The following is a 13,166-nucleotide window of genomic DNA, read 5'->3' on the forward strand; positions in this document are numbered from 1 at the left end:
CAGATGGCGTCACCTCTTCTCTTGACACGTTTTTTTTTAATTTATTTATTTATTTTAACAGTTGGGAAGATTTCCACCAACGCGATTGGCTCAAAGCCTTTGGAGCGCCCAGTTACTTCCGCCCAACAGACTCGTTCGCATCACAGATTGGTTGAGCGCGTGGCCAATCAGAATCGCTCGTGCGGAGCATCCCCGGTCTCCCTGCTAGCTCGCTAGCTAGGAAGCTAGCAGCGACTTCATCCATCCATCCTCGCTCGTCCACCGCCAACCAACGAACATAAATCAAACTAAGTCGGCCTTGGCTCAGCTTGCTGCTCACTCGTTTAAAAAAAAAAACAAAACAAAAAAAGGTTTCTGGTGACTTGTCGACGCAATGGCCCCGAAGAAAAGTCCTAAAACGCCTTCTCCAAAAGGTTTGTGTTGTGTGTGTGGTTTTTTTTTTTACTAGCGAACAAGTCTGAGCAGCTCAGCCGCGAGCGTCCGAAATGTTTTGACCGTTGTCCCTGACCCGCTCCGCATTTTATTGCGAAGACGTCACGCAACAAACCAGAACTCGAGCCACATTATCGCGCGTTTGTGGGATTCAAAGTGCTGTGAGCGCGTTTCGCACGTCCCGAGGCTAACCGGGCGTCACCATTTTCCTCGAAAGTGTTCCGAATCATGTCGTGCACACGTCCGTGTTCACTCCCGGCCAGAACCGCTTTGGGTTTGGCGTCCTCCATCTTGCTCGCTCCGGAAGCGTCACGGCGCGGAACGATTCCACGATTTGCTGACTCGAGATTCCCGAAATCAGTCAAGTGACATTAGGATCGTGTTGGAGGGAAGCCCCTTAGTTGCGGCTAATTTCATATACCGCTGAGATACATTTTTTTTGGGCACGACATTTCTTGGCTAAGCCTTTTCCTTCGTAGCGTCTTGCTTGAGCCCTTTGGATGCACTTCCCCAATTGTGCAGTTACAAACACTTGACTGAAAAAGTGAAGCGAATCGTTCGCGTCACACCGAGGAAATTCGCCGTCATTTGTGGTGAAGCGCAAGCCCATTTGGAGCTCGCAGTGGTCCTGCTTAAGCCTGCAGAAAGGCGCTACTCAGTTTGAAGGTGTAACTTGCTCGTGTTTGCAGGGACAAGACAGTCCAACTGAGTCCTGATTCAACACGAGCAAGGCCGACCAAATCTTGGGCTGCAAGTAGCGTTGATTCTTTTTCCCGGTCTACGTGGCAGCCTTGAAATTCTATAAATGATCGAGTACAAGCGGCCGTCAAGGTCGTTTGCCTGACTTTTGTCCTCTGTGGCATCTGGCGCGCAGCGCCGCGTGCTTCGCGGGCTCTAAGAATAGCGGGCGTCGGGTTCCCGACCTACCGATTGGTCCGAGGCGGCGGGACGTCCGTGCCGACGTCGAACTCGCCCGCAGTCCCGGCGCTTCCGCTCTCGGTCGCTTGTCGTCCGCCGCGCGACCGGCGAAGAATCGGACGCCTCGCTTTGACCGCCGGCCGTGAACGTTTGCTCCATGCGGCCCCGCCGCCACGACGACGCCCCGGAAGACGGGGAGGAGCCGATCGTAAGCGAGGAGACGGGTAGGATCTGCTTGACCTTTGAACTGGATTCTGGCTTGGCCTCTTGCGCTGCAACTCAAGCGACTTTCTTCCGCCAGGAGGCGACCGTGCGGAGGAGGCCGCGACTCCTCCGCTTTCCGGTGGGTGGCAACCCGGCTTCGCTCCGCCGGCTGTGCCGCGTCCTAACCTTGAACGTCGGAACCTCTCAGCTGGTCGCGAGGGGCAGCTGCCGCCCCCCCCCCTCCCCCTTTCTGGTGTCCCAGGGTCGCTTTGACCTCCGCCGCTCGGGACGCTCGCAAAGAGCGCCCCCCGCCCTGACTAACGTGCGTGCGCGCACTTTGATGCGTTATGTAACAAAGTTGGGCCCGGACTTTAACTTGTCCATTGAGATTAATCGGTCGACATTTGCGGCCGAGCGGTTGGCACGTCCACTCGGCGCTTTTGGGTTTGAATTACGTCTTGGCCTTTCCTGTGTGGCGTTTGTTTGCATGTTGGTGTGAGATTTTGTCGGCCGCCTTCCCAAAACACGCACGAACGTGCACATTGAAAGACTGGCCGGCGGTCCGGGGCCTCAAATGTGGTCCGGTTCCGTTGCGTCTCTTGCAAAAAAAAAAAAAGTTTGATTTCTGATTTTTGTCGTTTTTCCTCCTGCTCGTTTGACAAAAGAAAATGTCAAACAAACAAATAAGGGCCAAATTTCCCGTTGTCACGCAAGTGAATATTTTGAAAGTTCTCATCCGATGAGAGGGAGGGCAGGGCAGCACCGGCTGCGTTTTGAACAAGAACTTCAAAGTGATGAGTAAAAAGGTTTAACGGCTGCCGTGTTTGTTGCGTTCCGTCTCGTCCCCAGAGGCAAAGTCGTCGCCGCCGCCGCCGTCGGGCAGCAAGAGCGGCAAGACGGCGGCGGGAGCCCAGCCGGGCTACTCGGCGTTCACCTGGTTGGCCGTGCTGGCGCTGTTGGGCGTTTGGAGCTCGGTGGCCGTCGTCTACTTCGACATCGTCGACTACGACGGCGTCCTCGGTGAGTGGGGGGCGACGCCGTATTTGTGTCCGGTCCCGATTCGGAGACTTGCACTTGATTGTCTCTTCATCATCCGTTTGTCGAGAGATCTTCTTCAAGGTAAAATTGTCCAAATCCTCCGATGTCTGCGATCCTCCGTCAAAATAAGAGTAAAAAAACTTGCAATTTTCCTGATGGGAGCTTAAATTTCCCAAACTTCATTATCACAATAAAATAAAATAACAAGGTGGGAATTGAATGAATTTCTATGATGGATGGATGGATGGTTTGATGATGTTAAAAATCAACTCAAATTCAATTCCATTTATCGTCATCAACGTCAAGTTAAAGTGAACAGGAGAACGTAGTCCAGTTGAATTGAAATCAATGGAAAAGAAGAAATGTCGCCTGAGATTGTTTGTTTGTATCAGGACCCCAAACCCCCCCCCCCAACGGAACGTTCGCGTTGAAAGTTGCCTCCCTCGGATTTTGCCCGCTCGACCTCCCCCGCGGTTCAAGCGCCTCCCCCTTCTTGTCCTTTTCCCGCTGCAGGCAAGCTGACGGCGTACGACGCGGACGGCGACGGCGACTTTGACGCGGAAGATGCCAAAGTCCTGCTCGGCAAGTCCCCGCTCACGTTTTTGCCTTTTCCGCTCGCGTCTCCGCCTTGTGAAGGTTTCCGAGGTCCGAAAGATGACCCGAGGGGAGTGTCGAGCTGGCGCTTGCGTCGCGGCCCATCCTCGGCGGTCTCTTTAAACGCAAACGTTTCACCCGCGCCGCAAAAGCAACAAGGACCCGCCTCGGTCACAGCATTTTTCCGCAAGTCCCAACTTAGCGGCTCCGTCCGTATTCCGTCGCGCTTCCCCTCGTTGGCCGGCGGCCAATCGCGGCGCGCATGGCGACGAACGAGGACGGCGAGGCGGGTGAGCCGACCGCTTTGGAGAGAAAATGTTTTGTTGCCGCGCAAACAGGAAGTCCAATGACTGAGTGATGCCGAAACAGGAAGTCCAGCTTGTCGGCCGCCCGGACGACGACTTTAATGCGTTTTCTTCTCTCCCCTCCATCGTCATCATCATCCTCACCGCCACCCTTTGATGACCGGCTTGATCCGTCACGCCTTCCTTGTTTCATGTCCTCTTGTTTTTCCGTTGCGTTCCATCTCGCCATCTTGCCCCCGCCCCCTTCTCTTTTCTCATCAGGCCTGACCAAAGGCGGCGACGGTAGTGGGCCGGGCAAGTCTCTTGAGGAGGTTGTAAATATTTTGGCGGAGGAAGGCTCCGATTGGATGTACGGCTTCTTCGCCTTCCTCCACGACGTCGTCGGAGCGCCGGTACGGCGGGACGACGACGACGAGGAGGAGGAGGACGACGAAGACGGCGAGGAAGAGGCGAAGGCAAAGGCGGCCGGGGTGCGTCAGGGGGGCGGCGCTTCTTACGCGGATGACGTGGAAGTCAAAGGGGTCATACTGGACCTTCAGGACCAATAGGAGGACAGGAAGCAAGCAGAACTGAGGACCTGATGGAGGACACGCCGGATGGACAGAAAAGGAAAAAAAAAACCATTTTCAATCATTTCAACATTGGCAGCACTCGATTTTATTTTTGTGCGTGCCTTCAATGGAACCCGCCGCCCGCTGTCGCCTGAGCATCTTTTTAGCCACTCCATCTTGCTCAAGGGCAGCTCGACGCGGTCGAAGCCACAAAAAGTCACGCTCGGCTTCCCCCAAACGCTTGAATGTTTTCCATACCCAAAAGTTCACCTGAAAAGAAGTTTGTCGCGCTCCACGCGCGGCGTACGTTGTCGTCATCACGGGTGCGCTTGGCTGCCTCTGTTTTTATCGATCTTGATTTTTTTTTTTTTTTTTTTGTGTGTGTGTTTTGGAGTTGCGCATTGATGCGACCGACACGGAAGTCAAACGCGACCTTCGGCCTTTGCCGTCACTGACGAACGCTCTGTGCTCTTTGTGGCTTCAGATGACAGGAAGTTGAAAGGTTCCCGCAGGAAGCAGGCGTTCAGAAGAGGTACCGGCGCCGGCGTGGCGTGTGCTCCCCGCATGTCGTGTCGGGACCCGACCGGCCGACGCCGGCGTCCGCTTGCTGCGGCCTCGGTGCAATTTAAGGACCCCGCGTTGACTTTGTGTTGCGTGCTCATATTTGAACCCTTCCAAAAAGTTGAAAAGTCATCAAGTGTGTCATTGAAGTTCTCCCACGAAAAGCTGTGAAATCGTGTTCATTAACTCCAAACGTCAAGATGAAGATTTTGTTCTGACGCTAACAGCGCGGGGGGTTCGCATGTGCGTGCTTGCCAAGCCCTCCGGGAAGCGGACGAAGGTCGAGTTGGCATGTGCGCGAGCGGGCGATGCGAGGTCGGCATCTGAGCGGAACCCCCGCGTCGGTTTTTTTTTTCTGTCCCCTTCGGCGTCTCAGACGAGATCCCAGAAGAAACGAGACTGAGGGAGGACGGCAGCCCAGGTACAAAAACTGCCCCCGCATCCGTGTGTCAACTTTGCTAACACGTCTGGCATGAGTTTGACCCCCCCCCCCCCCCCCCCGACTGTAGCTTTGGCCGCTCTTCTAACTCTTCCTCGTTTGCCGTGTCCCTAACCGGCCGCGGCACGACGCCTCGATGCCGACTATATTCCGACTTTAGAAGTTCCGACGGGAGACGACGCGTTGCGCTCCGCCCCGCGAGACGAACTCGGCGCCGCGGACGAGGAGACGGAGGCCAGGAGGGTCGCCCGCGTCGCCCTCTCGGAGATGAAAACGCTCCTCGGCGAGGAGGAGGCGGCGGCCTGGCGGCTGAAGATGAAGACGCTGGAGGTGGCCCGGGAAACGCTCGAGCTGGAGAAGGAGAAGTTGGCGCTGGAAAGGGAGAGGGTGGCGGTGGAGAAGAAGAGGATGGAAGTGGAGAGGGAAAAGATGGCCTTGGAAAGCGCGGAGCAAGAGAGGGCGGAGCCGCGGACGCTCGCTTCCGAGAACGCGGCGGAAGAGCGGCGACGGCTCGAGGAAAGGAAGGAAAAGGAGAAGATGGCCGCGGGGGCGGAAAAAGGGCCGACGGACCGAGAACCGGAAAGCCGAGAGGGGGAGACGGCGGAGGACGGGGAGGAGGAGCTCGCCCTGCGTCTTTCCCACGACGAGGCCGAAGCGGAACGTCCCGACGCCGGTCTGGCTCTGGGCGAGAAAAGTCGACGTCCCGTCAGGAGGGAGAAGAAGAAGTAGATGCCTCCCGTCGTGGTGGGCTTATTATTATTTTCCCGTTTGTCTCCAGTGAGACGGCGGGCAGCTTTGGAATTGTTCCCCGGTCCCTCGTGACGCTGGCGAGTTTGAAAATGCTGGACAAAATACAGCCACGTGACAAAAAATGTCCACCAAAAGTTGGACCTGACGGCTCAGACACAGATCCGCTCGCGTGAAGAATCTTCAACGTGAAAGGATGTATTTGGGCACTTGTGACCTTCCTTCCCCCAAATTGCAAAACTACCAAAATCACCTTTTTTGTAGTTTGTAAAATGGGCCTGGCCAGAGTTACGGAAAGCAAATAAGATGCGATTTCATCTGATCTCGACTTTTCGGAGAACGTCGTCAGCCGCGCGTTGCAGCTTTCCCGTGACAGGAAAGGCAGCGACGACGGCAGCCCGACCGCCTTCAATTTTCTCTTGCAACTTTTCTAAGCTCCTCCCGTGTGAATTTGTGCACTGTAAGCTCCGCCTCCATCTCCTTTTACAGAACACATTTATCACCAATGTGGCAAACGTAAAATAAAACGTCAAATAAAGCTGTTGTCTTCTTCTGTCTTTTGTCTTACATTTTTTTTCGAGGTAACACAATCACTCGATCACTCATCTGATTTTGATCGTTGATAAATCATTTCCCAAATTTCCGCATCTTTTCTCGCCTCGCGTTTTATTTCCCCCAAATTTTCCAACATTGCTTTTCAGAGCGATAACTGATTCAGGATCTTTATAATCAAGTTTTATGTTCATTTGCAATGCAAAGAAGGGGTGATTTTTTTTTTTTTTTAAACAGCTGATTCATCCAATTTTTACTGACTATCCGATTACTACAATAATTGATTTGCAACTCTAATTATGTTTTTTTTTTTTTTTTAATGTTGTGGGAATGGATGGCCCATAAGATACCGTGACAATTAAAAAAAGAAAAAAAAAAAAAACACAAACGGGAAAAGGCTTCGCGTTGCGGTTTTGAAAAAAGAACGTTTGCCGTCAAGCGCCTTCCGGTTGCAAGTTCGACGCCAGGTTGCCGCGCGTGACGCTGACGTTGAGCCGTTTGTGTCTTGTCACGTTGTCGCCTCCCGACAGGTCCGCCGGAAAGGACGAGCCGGGCCCAGCCGCCCCAAGACGGAGCCCAAGGTGACGAGCGCCCCCGGACGCTCGCGTGCCGGCTGGCGTTTCACGTTTTGGAAGATTTTTTTTCTTCATTTCTTACAATAGCGCAGAAGAAAATCACGTTGAAACAACACACAAAATGGGTCGATTTGTAGCTAGCGAATGTATTGGAAGACGGTTCTGCCACTATTTGCAGTAAGCCTGAAGATCGTTTTAAGAAGTCGGTATTTTTTTTTTTTCAATGACATTGTTACAAATTAGTTTGATGTAATATGTTAGAAATGAACGCTGGGAAAAAATGAGCTCGGCGCAAGGGCAAATTGCCCAAATACACAAAAACAAACGTTATTTGCTTTAGGCTAGAAGCCAAATGCGAAGATGCTGAGCAACGTCGGCCCGTCGGAATTTGAAGGGCGTTTATTGTCATCGCCTCTCCTGCGTCGGCGGGTCGACGGAAAGAAGGCCGAGCGCGCGTCGGGTTGTGTACTTGAGCGACGTGAGACCCGAGCGTCTTTCCAGAGGGATTTTGCGTTTTTCACGCACTAGAACCCGCCCGGGAGCAGCCGGCCCATCGACGAGCGGCGTCGGCGCCGGCGGAGGACGAGCGTCCGGGGCGGAGCTCGCCAGAGAAGTCGTCAACAGGTGTGCACGTCGACCGTTTTTGGCAACTTGTCGTCACCTACTTGGTGTGCGTTTGCGTATGCGTGCGGCAGGTTCTGAAGCCGAGGACGTGGACTCCCAAATCCAAGGTGCGTCCTGCGCTCGTCGGTCCACGCCGCCAACGTCGTCGCGTCCTCTTTGCGCTCAAAACATTTGCCGCCGCTTGTCCGTCCCGCAGCTGCCGTTGCGCTGCCTGCGTTCGTGGAAGACGACTTTGTGGCAGGTGAGTTCTTAAAGATTGCCGCGGTCCAAACGCAATCTTGTCGGATTCCGCGTCATCACATTGTCACAAAAGCCAAAATCGTTTGCGCGGGTGCCGACAAAAGGCTGGAAATGGGCCAGCGGCGTTGCGTTCTCAAGCCATCCAATTTGTGTTGCAGACGATCCTCGCGGAGGCTCGGAGCATCTCGGGGGTGTGTAGAAACTTTGATTTCGTGCCGTCTTTGTCATCTTCCGTCACCGAGTCTGGACTCGGTTTCTCTCAGGGGAGGACGCGGACGCGATCGACACCAGCGGCGGTGAGGATGTCGTCGCTCAACGCCGCCACGTGCTGCTTTTTAAGCGTTGCGGTTTTGCGCTTCCAGTCTTGGTGGAGGAAGCGGAATCTGCGCGAGATTTGACGAGCTCCGAGTTGACACAAGAAGAAGGTCACTTGCTTTCGTTGCCTTTTTTTTTTTTTAACCGATCCAGATTAGATACGTTTGTGTATTTTAATGTAAATTCTTTTTGCGCGTCAGATCCATCGGTGGCGGCGCCGCCGGTAGAAGGGCGGAGCGAAAGCGGCAGCCCCCCCGCAGGTGAACCCGCCAACGTGATTGACGCTGCGGGGAGTCATTTTCATAATTATAGTCGGCCGTAATTAGGCAGTCGTGCGTGTTGAGATGCTTCCACCATTCCAAATTGAGACTTGCATCGCCCCCGACGGAAAGGCCTCAGCGGGCAGCAAGCGATGGCCCGCGACGGACGACTGAGGTTCAATGTTTGTTTGTTTCGCGCGCCAGAATCTCCCGCGCAGGCGGAGGAGCATCCTGAGCCGGCCCGAGCGCGGAGTGAGCCCGCTCGAGAAAGTGGCGTCGCCGCCCAGGGTGAGGATGCCGACGCGCGTCTGCTCAGAGCTGATGAAAATGTGACATTTTCTCCTGCGTGGCGTAGGAGCATCCGAGCGCACGTCTGCGGAGAAGAGCCGAGACAAAGGTACGTGACGTTTGCCGAGTCGCCGCAAAGCTTTCTCTGGAGCTGGCCTTTGTCCTCCAGCCAAGAAGAAGAAAGCAAAACTGCTCAACGACTTGGACAGAAGCATCAAAGCTGAAGTGGACGCCGCCGAGAAGCTCCGCAAGAAAGTGCGCCAGGGGGGGACGCGACGCGAGGGGAGGGGCTCGCGTGGCTTCGCGTTGCCTTCCAATCCGCTGGTGTTGGTCTGTTGTGCGCCAGGGCAAAGTGGAGGCGGCGCTGCGAGCCTTCGAGACTTTGGTCCAGCGCCACCCGCAGAGTCCCCGCGCTCACTACGGGAAGGCCCAGGTGCGTAGTTTGAGGACCTCCGCGCCGTTTTCCGTCAAGGGACGTTGCCGCCTTTTCAAACGCATGACTTCTACCCGTAAACATTCGTATGACGAATGGCGAGAGATATACTGTCACACCGGCGGGGGATTACGCTGCACTCAGCGCAGGCGGAGGACGACCTGGCCGAGAAGCAGCGCAGCAACGACATCTTGCAGAAGGCCATCAGCAGCTACAGAGACGCGGCGGAGCTTCCGGGCGCCACGCCCGACCTGGTGAGGGCGGCCCTCAAGAGGCGAGCCGAGCGCCAGCAGTTCCTGGGTAACCGCGCAAGTTTTCACGTCGCGTAACCGCCGTGTCGGATGTGGCGAACGTGGGGAAACCCGAATTTGTGGCCGGCGTGAATTCCGCCCCATCGTCTGGTAACGTTTCTCCGACGAGTCCGTTCGAGGGGCGGAAACCGCGAAATATCAAAATCAAAATTGGTGACGTCGTCTTCATTCGCAATACCCGCCTGACGCTTTATTGCTCACCCGCATCCTAAATGAAGATCATTTCAAAGTTTGCGTTACAAGTGAATGAGAAAACGTTTTTGAAGTTTCTTGGTTCACGGGGCGGCTCCGCCCCATCCAATGCCGCCGACGCGGCTTGTAAACGTAAACGTGCGTCAGGCCGCATGCGGGGCGCCGTGGCCACCCTGGAGAGGCTGGTGCGGACCTTTCCGGAAGACGTCGGTCTGAAGAACGACCTGGGAGTGGCCTACCTGTTGCTAGGCGACAACAAAGGCGCCAAGAAGGTCTACGAGGAGGTGAGCGACTTCTTCTGCTGCTGCTTCCTCTTCTGCTGTCTCACCGGCGCCATCTTTAGGTCCTGGCGGTTGCCCCCGCCGACGGCTTTGCCAAAGTTCACTACGGCTTCATCTTGAAGTCTGAGAACAAGGTCGCAGAGAGCATTCCGTACCTGAAGGTGAGCGGACCAAGGCGTCTCGGTCGGGCGTTCGCTTCCCGTGAGTGACGGCCGCCGCCCTTTGAACGCGCAGGAGGGCCTGGAGTCCGGAGAGCCCGGAACCGACGACGGACGCTTCTACTTCCACCTGGGCGACGCGCTGCAGAGAGTCGGAGACCGCAGCGTGAGTACCGCGCGGGCGTGAAGCCGACACAATGACGGCACATTTCCGCGTATTCAAAAATCAAAAGTGAGTGCGTGAAGTCACGAAATCAAGGCGAGCCCGATGCAAATTGTTAGCATCGATTCAAAGGCACAAATGCAAAATGAAAACACTCACAGGGAGGCCACGCCCCTTACAACGTGGCTGAGAGAGATTGAGCGAAATGTGTTTCTTTGTCACGTTAAATTCAGGTGTTTTTTTTTTTTTTACATTTTACAGTCGAGGTACATTCTGGTGAATTACAATTATTTGAATGAAGTATGTAATATGTAAGCACCCAAATTTCACCAGATTTTGCTACATTTTCTTCAACACACCTCATCCTTGTCCGCTAGCTTTTTAGCATTTTCACGCTCGACAGTCAAGTGTCACGCGACGATATGCTTAGCAGTACGGCGTCCCCCCCCTCCCACTCAGGCGTACCACTGGTACCAGGTGGGCCACGAGCGAGGGCACTTTGCGTCCGTGTGGCAGAGGTCCCTGTACAACGTGGACGGGCTCAAGGCGCAGCCCTGGTGGACTCCGAACGAGACGGGATACACCGAACTGGTCAAGGTAGGACAAGCGGGCAAGATTTACGAGGGTCCGTTTCCCGGCCGGGACCGAACGGCGGGGTTTGCGTTCAGGCGCTGGAGAAGAACTGGAAGACGATCAGGGACGAGGCCCTGGCCGTGATGGACCGAAACACGGGACACTTCGTACCCGAGGAGGAGAACCTGAGGGAGAAAGGCGAGTGGGGCCAGTACACGCTCTGGCAGCAAGGTTCGGGACTCGCGGGCGCCGCTCGTCCTCGCTTGCTCGATCGGGGCTGACGCGCTTCGTTTGCGTTCAGGGAAGAAATCCGCCGCGTCCTGTCAGGCTGTCCCGAAGACCTGCTCGCTGCTGGAGAGATTCCCTGAAGCCACCGGCTGCAAGCGAGGGCAGGTACGCAAGAGAGCCCACCTCGATTTTTATTTGGTCCCCCGGCACCCTCACCCGCCAAAGAAAATGTCACTCAAAGGAACAAATTGTGAAACGTCGGGCTAACGACCGGTCGCCGCTTTGTCGTCGTCGTGGACTTAACGAGGCTCCTTTGCGGGCGCGTAGATCAAGTTTTCGGCGATGCAGCCGGGCACGCACGTGTGGCCCCACACGGGCCCCACCAACTGCCGACTGAGGATGCACCTCGGCCTCGTCGTTCCCGAAGACGGATGCCGCATCAGGTGCACGGACCGGACCAGGTCAGTCAGTCCACAGCGAAAGTCCACGTTGACTCCGGCGGCCCGTTCTCCATTTATGAACTGGCATAACATTAAACAAAAGGTGTCATTCGAATACGGCGTCCGCGGCCGGTTCGGTTCCCCGGCGAAGGCGGACGCTCGTCGTCTCGCTCTGCCGAGGCGGACGTTGCGCTGCGAAAAAAAAAAAAAAGTTGCAAGCTTCTGTCGAGTAGAAATGAGCTTGAAAGCGGTGGAAAAAGGTCCAGAAACACCCGATAAATCTTAACTCGGGTGAGTTAGTTTGGACCGGTCGTGGAGTTTTTGCATTGCGAGCCTCGATTCTTTCGACCTTCGCACGCCGCTGAAGGGTTCCCGCCCGCTCGTGGAGAGTACGTTGATTGCATGCCACCTGAGCAAAATCCAGTGGAACGAGCATTTGTCTCCGTGTGCTTGCGGCGGCGGCGGCGCCAGGGAGTGGCAGGAGGGCAAAGTGTTGATCTTCGACGACTCTTTCGAGCACGAAGTCTGGCAGGACGCCGCCACGTCGCGCCTCATCTTCATCGTGGACGTGTGGCACCCGCAGCTGACGGCGTACCAGAGGCAGACGCTCAGCGCCATCTAGCTCGGGCGGCGTAAGGTCGAAGGCCGAAGGCCGCGCGCGCTTTGGACTGACGCCGCTCCATCTGAGCAAAACCTCCACTTGGACACGACCGACTGTACGATTGCTGCAAACGTCACAAGAGATTCTATTTTTATTAAAAAGAACCCCAGAAAAGAGTGCTGCATTTTTTTATTTATTTTTTTTTTTGTCGTCGTCGTCGTTGCTTCATTTTTGTCTCTAGCCGAGGGTGGGCAAAGTCAGGCCCGGGGAACCCCGGCGGGCCCTTCTCTTCTTTATGTTCGGCCCGCCGAGCATTTACATTCTCGAGTCATCGCGTATCGATTGAGCGGGTTTTTATTTTCTTATATTGCTTCACTAAAATGTGTTTTGAATTTGAATTGTATTTGTTTATTTTCAATATTAAATGGGAAAAAAAAATGAAGGATGACACACAACCAGAGAGAGCCAATCGCCTTTCAAATGTAACCAAAATGGATAGAAATAGAAATGCCCAAAAGCAATTTTCTGTCGGGAGTGTCACGCCTTACGATTACGATTATGTAATAGCCGCCGGATGAACGGTGACTGGTTGACTTTGTGCAGTGTGTAATAATGAGCGCCAGAAGTTTTGTTTTTTTTTTTTGTCCTAACATCAGCAGACGGTGTTACGTCAACTCCACAATCTTGAAAGAAGTTCCGTGAAAACGATGACATTTTGCCATTTGCTGCGTGACGGATGTCAGAAGCGATCGGGAGCTCCAAACGCCGACTAAAGTAAAAACTTGCCTCACTAGTAAAGTACTTCTTCTACCAGTATTGAGTTAGTAGTTAAGAAATAAATAACTCATCTACTCTGTCCTGGTTGGCCTTCGAAAAACAAAAATCACTATGAGACATTTCAACCATTTTGCTGGTACACTAAATTATCTCTCCGGTGAGGACAATTGAGTGCACTCGTAAGGTATGGAATAAATGTTCAAAGTGTTTTCCATAAACGCTATCAATACGTGCACTGACTGAATGGATGAAATAAATGCAAAAAGCTGTCCTACAATGATGCTCCTCGAATTATGTATGATAAAAGCCGATATTACTAATGTGGTCAGGTGCAGTGCCATATATGTAATACACACCAAATACAAG

The 13,166-nt window shown here is 54.2% G+C and overlaps 2 protein-coding genes across 8 annotated transcripts; both read left to right on the forward strand.

The window, feature by feature from the left end:
• Positions 1–153: 153 nt before the first annotated feature.
• LOC133492613 (aspartyl/asparaginyl beta-hydroxylase-like) lies at positions 154–12,879 on the forward strand. Of its 7 annotated transcripts, none has more exons than XM_061805062.1 (25): positions 547–1,574; positions 1,652–1,693; positions 2,404–2,574; positions 3,106–3,174; positions 6,872–6,922; positions 7,445–7,540; positions 7,612–7,647; positions 7,737–7,781; positions 7,939–7,971; positions 8,044–8,076; positions 8,143–8,205; positions 8,296–8,355; positions 8,560–8,643; positions 8,711–8,752; positions 8,813–8,898; positions 8,990–9,076; positions 9,226–9,376; positions 9,727–9,863; positions 9,923–10,021; positions 10,095–10,184; positions 10,641–10,778; positions 10,850–10,985; positions 11,056–11,147; positions 11,310–11,443; positions 12,680–12,879. In XM_061805062.1, the coding sequence occupies exons 1-25, from the start codon at positions 1,508–1,510 to the stop codon at positions 12,723–12,725; spliced, it is 2,088 nt and encodes a 695-aa protein (XP_061661046.1). In that variant the 5' UTR covers positions 547–1,507; the 3' UTR covers positions 12,726–12,879. The 7 variants fall into 7 exon arrangements, with proteins under 7 accessions (XP_061661044.1, XP_061661046.1, XP_061661047.1 ...); XM_061805063.1 differs by having other exon boundaries at positions 12,683–12,879; XM_061805058.1 differs by lacking the exon at positions 12,680–12,879 and adding an exon at positions 11,894–12,670 and having other exon boundaries at positions 705–1,574.
• Positions 4,775–6,863, forward strand: LOC133492616 (uncharacterized abhydrolase domain-containing protein DDB_G0269086-like). Its single transcript, XM_061805069.1, has one exon. The coding sequence runs from the start codon at positions 5,310–5,312 to the stop codon at positions 5,769–5,771; it is 462 nt and encodes a 153-aa protein (XP_061661053.1). The 5' UTR covers positions 4,775–5,309; the 3' UTR covers positions 5,772–6,863.
• Positions 12,880–13,166: the final 287 nt, after the last annotated feature.

Source organism: Syngnathoides biaculeatus, chromosome 19, assembly GCF_019802595.1.
Source record: "Syngnathoides biaculeatus isolate LvHL_M chromosome 19, ASM1980259v1, whole genome shotgun sequence".
Taxonomy (NCBI): Eukaryota; Metazoa; Chordata; class Actinopteri; order Syngnathiformes; family Syngnathidae; genus Syngnathoides; species Syngnathoides biaculeatus.

Excerpts from the sequence above, each read along its gene's own strand:
- LOC133492613 (XM_061805058.1), top strand. The coding sequence starts at position 1,508 with ATGCGGCCCCGCCGCCACGACGACGCCCCGGAAGACGGGGAGGAGCCG. Across the intron at positions 10,022-10,094 it reads AGAGCATTCCGTACCTGAAG|GAGGGCCTGGAGTCCGGAGA; the intron begins GTGAGCGGACCA and ends TTGAACGCGCAG. Across the intron at positions 10,185-10,640 it reads AGAGAGTCGGAGACCGCAGC|GCGTACCACTGGTACCAGGT; the intron begins GTGAGTACCGCG and ends CCTCCCACTCAG.
- LOC133492616 (XM_061805069.1), top strand. The coding sequence starts at position 5,310 with ATGAAAACGCTCCTCGGCGAGGAGGAGGCGGCGGCCTGGCGGCTGAAG.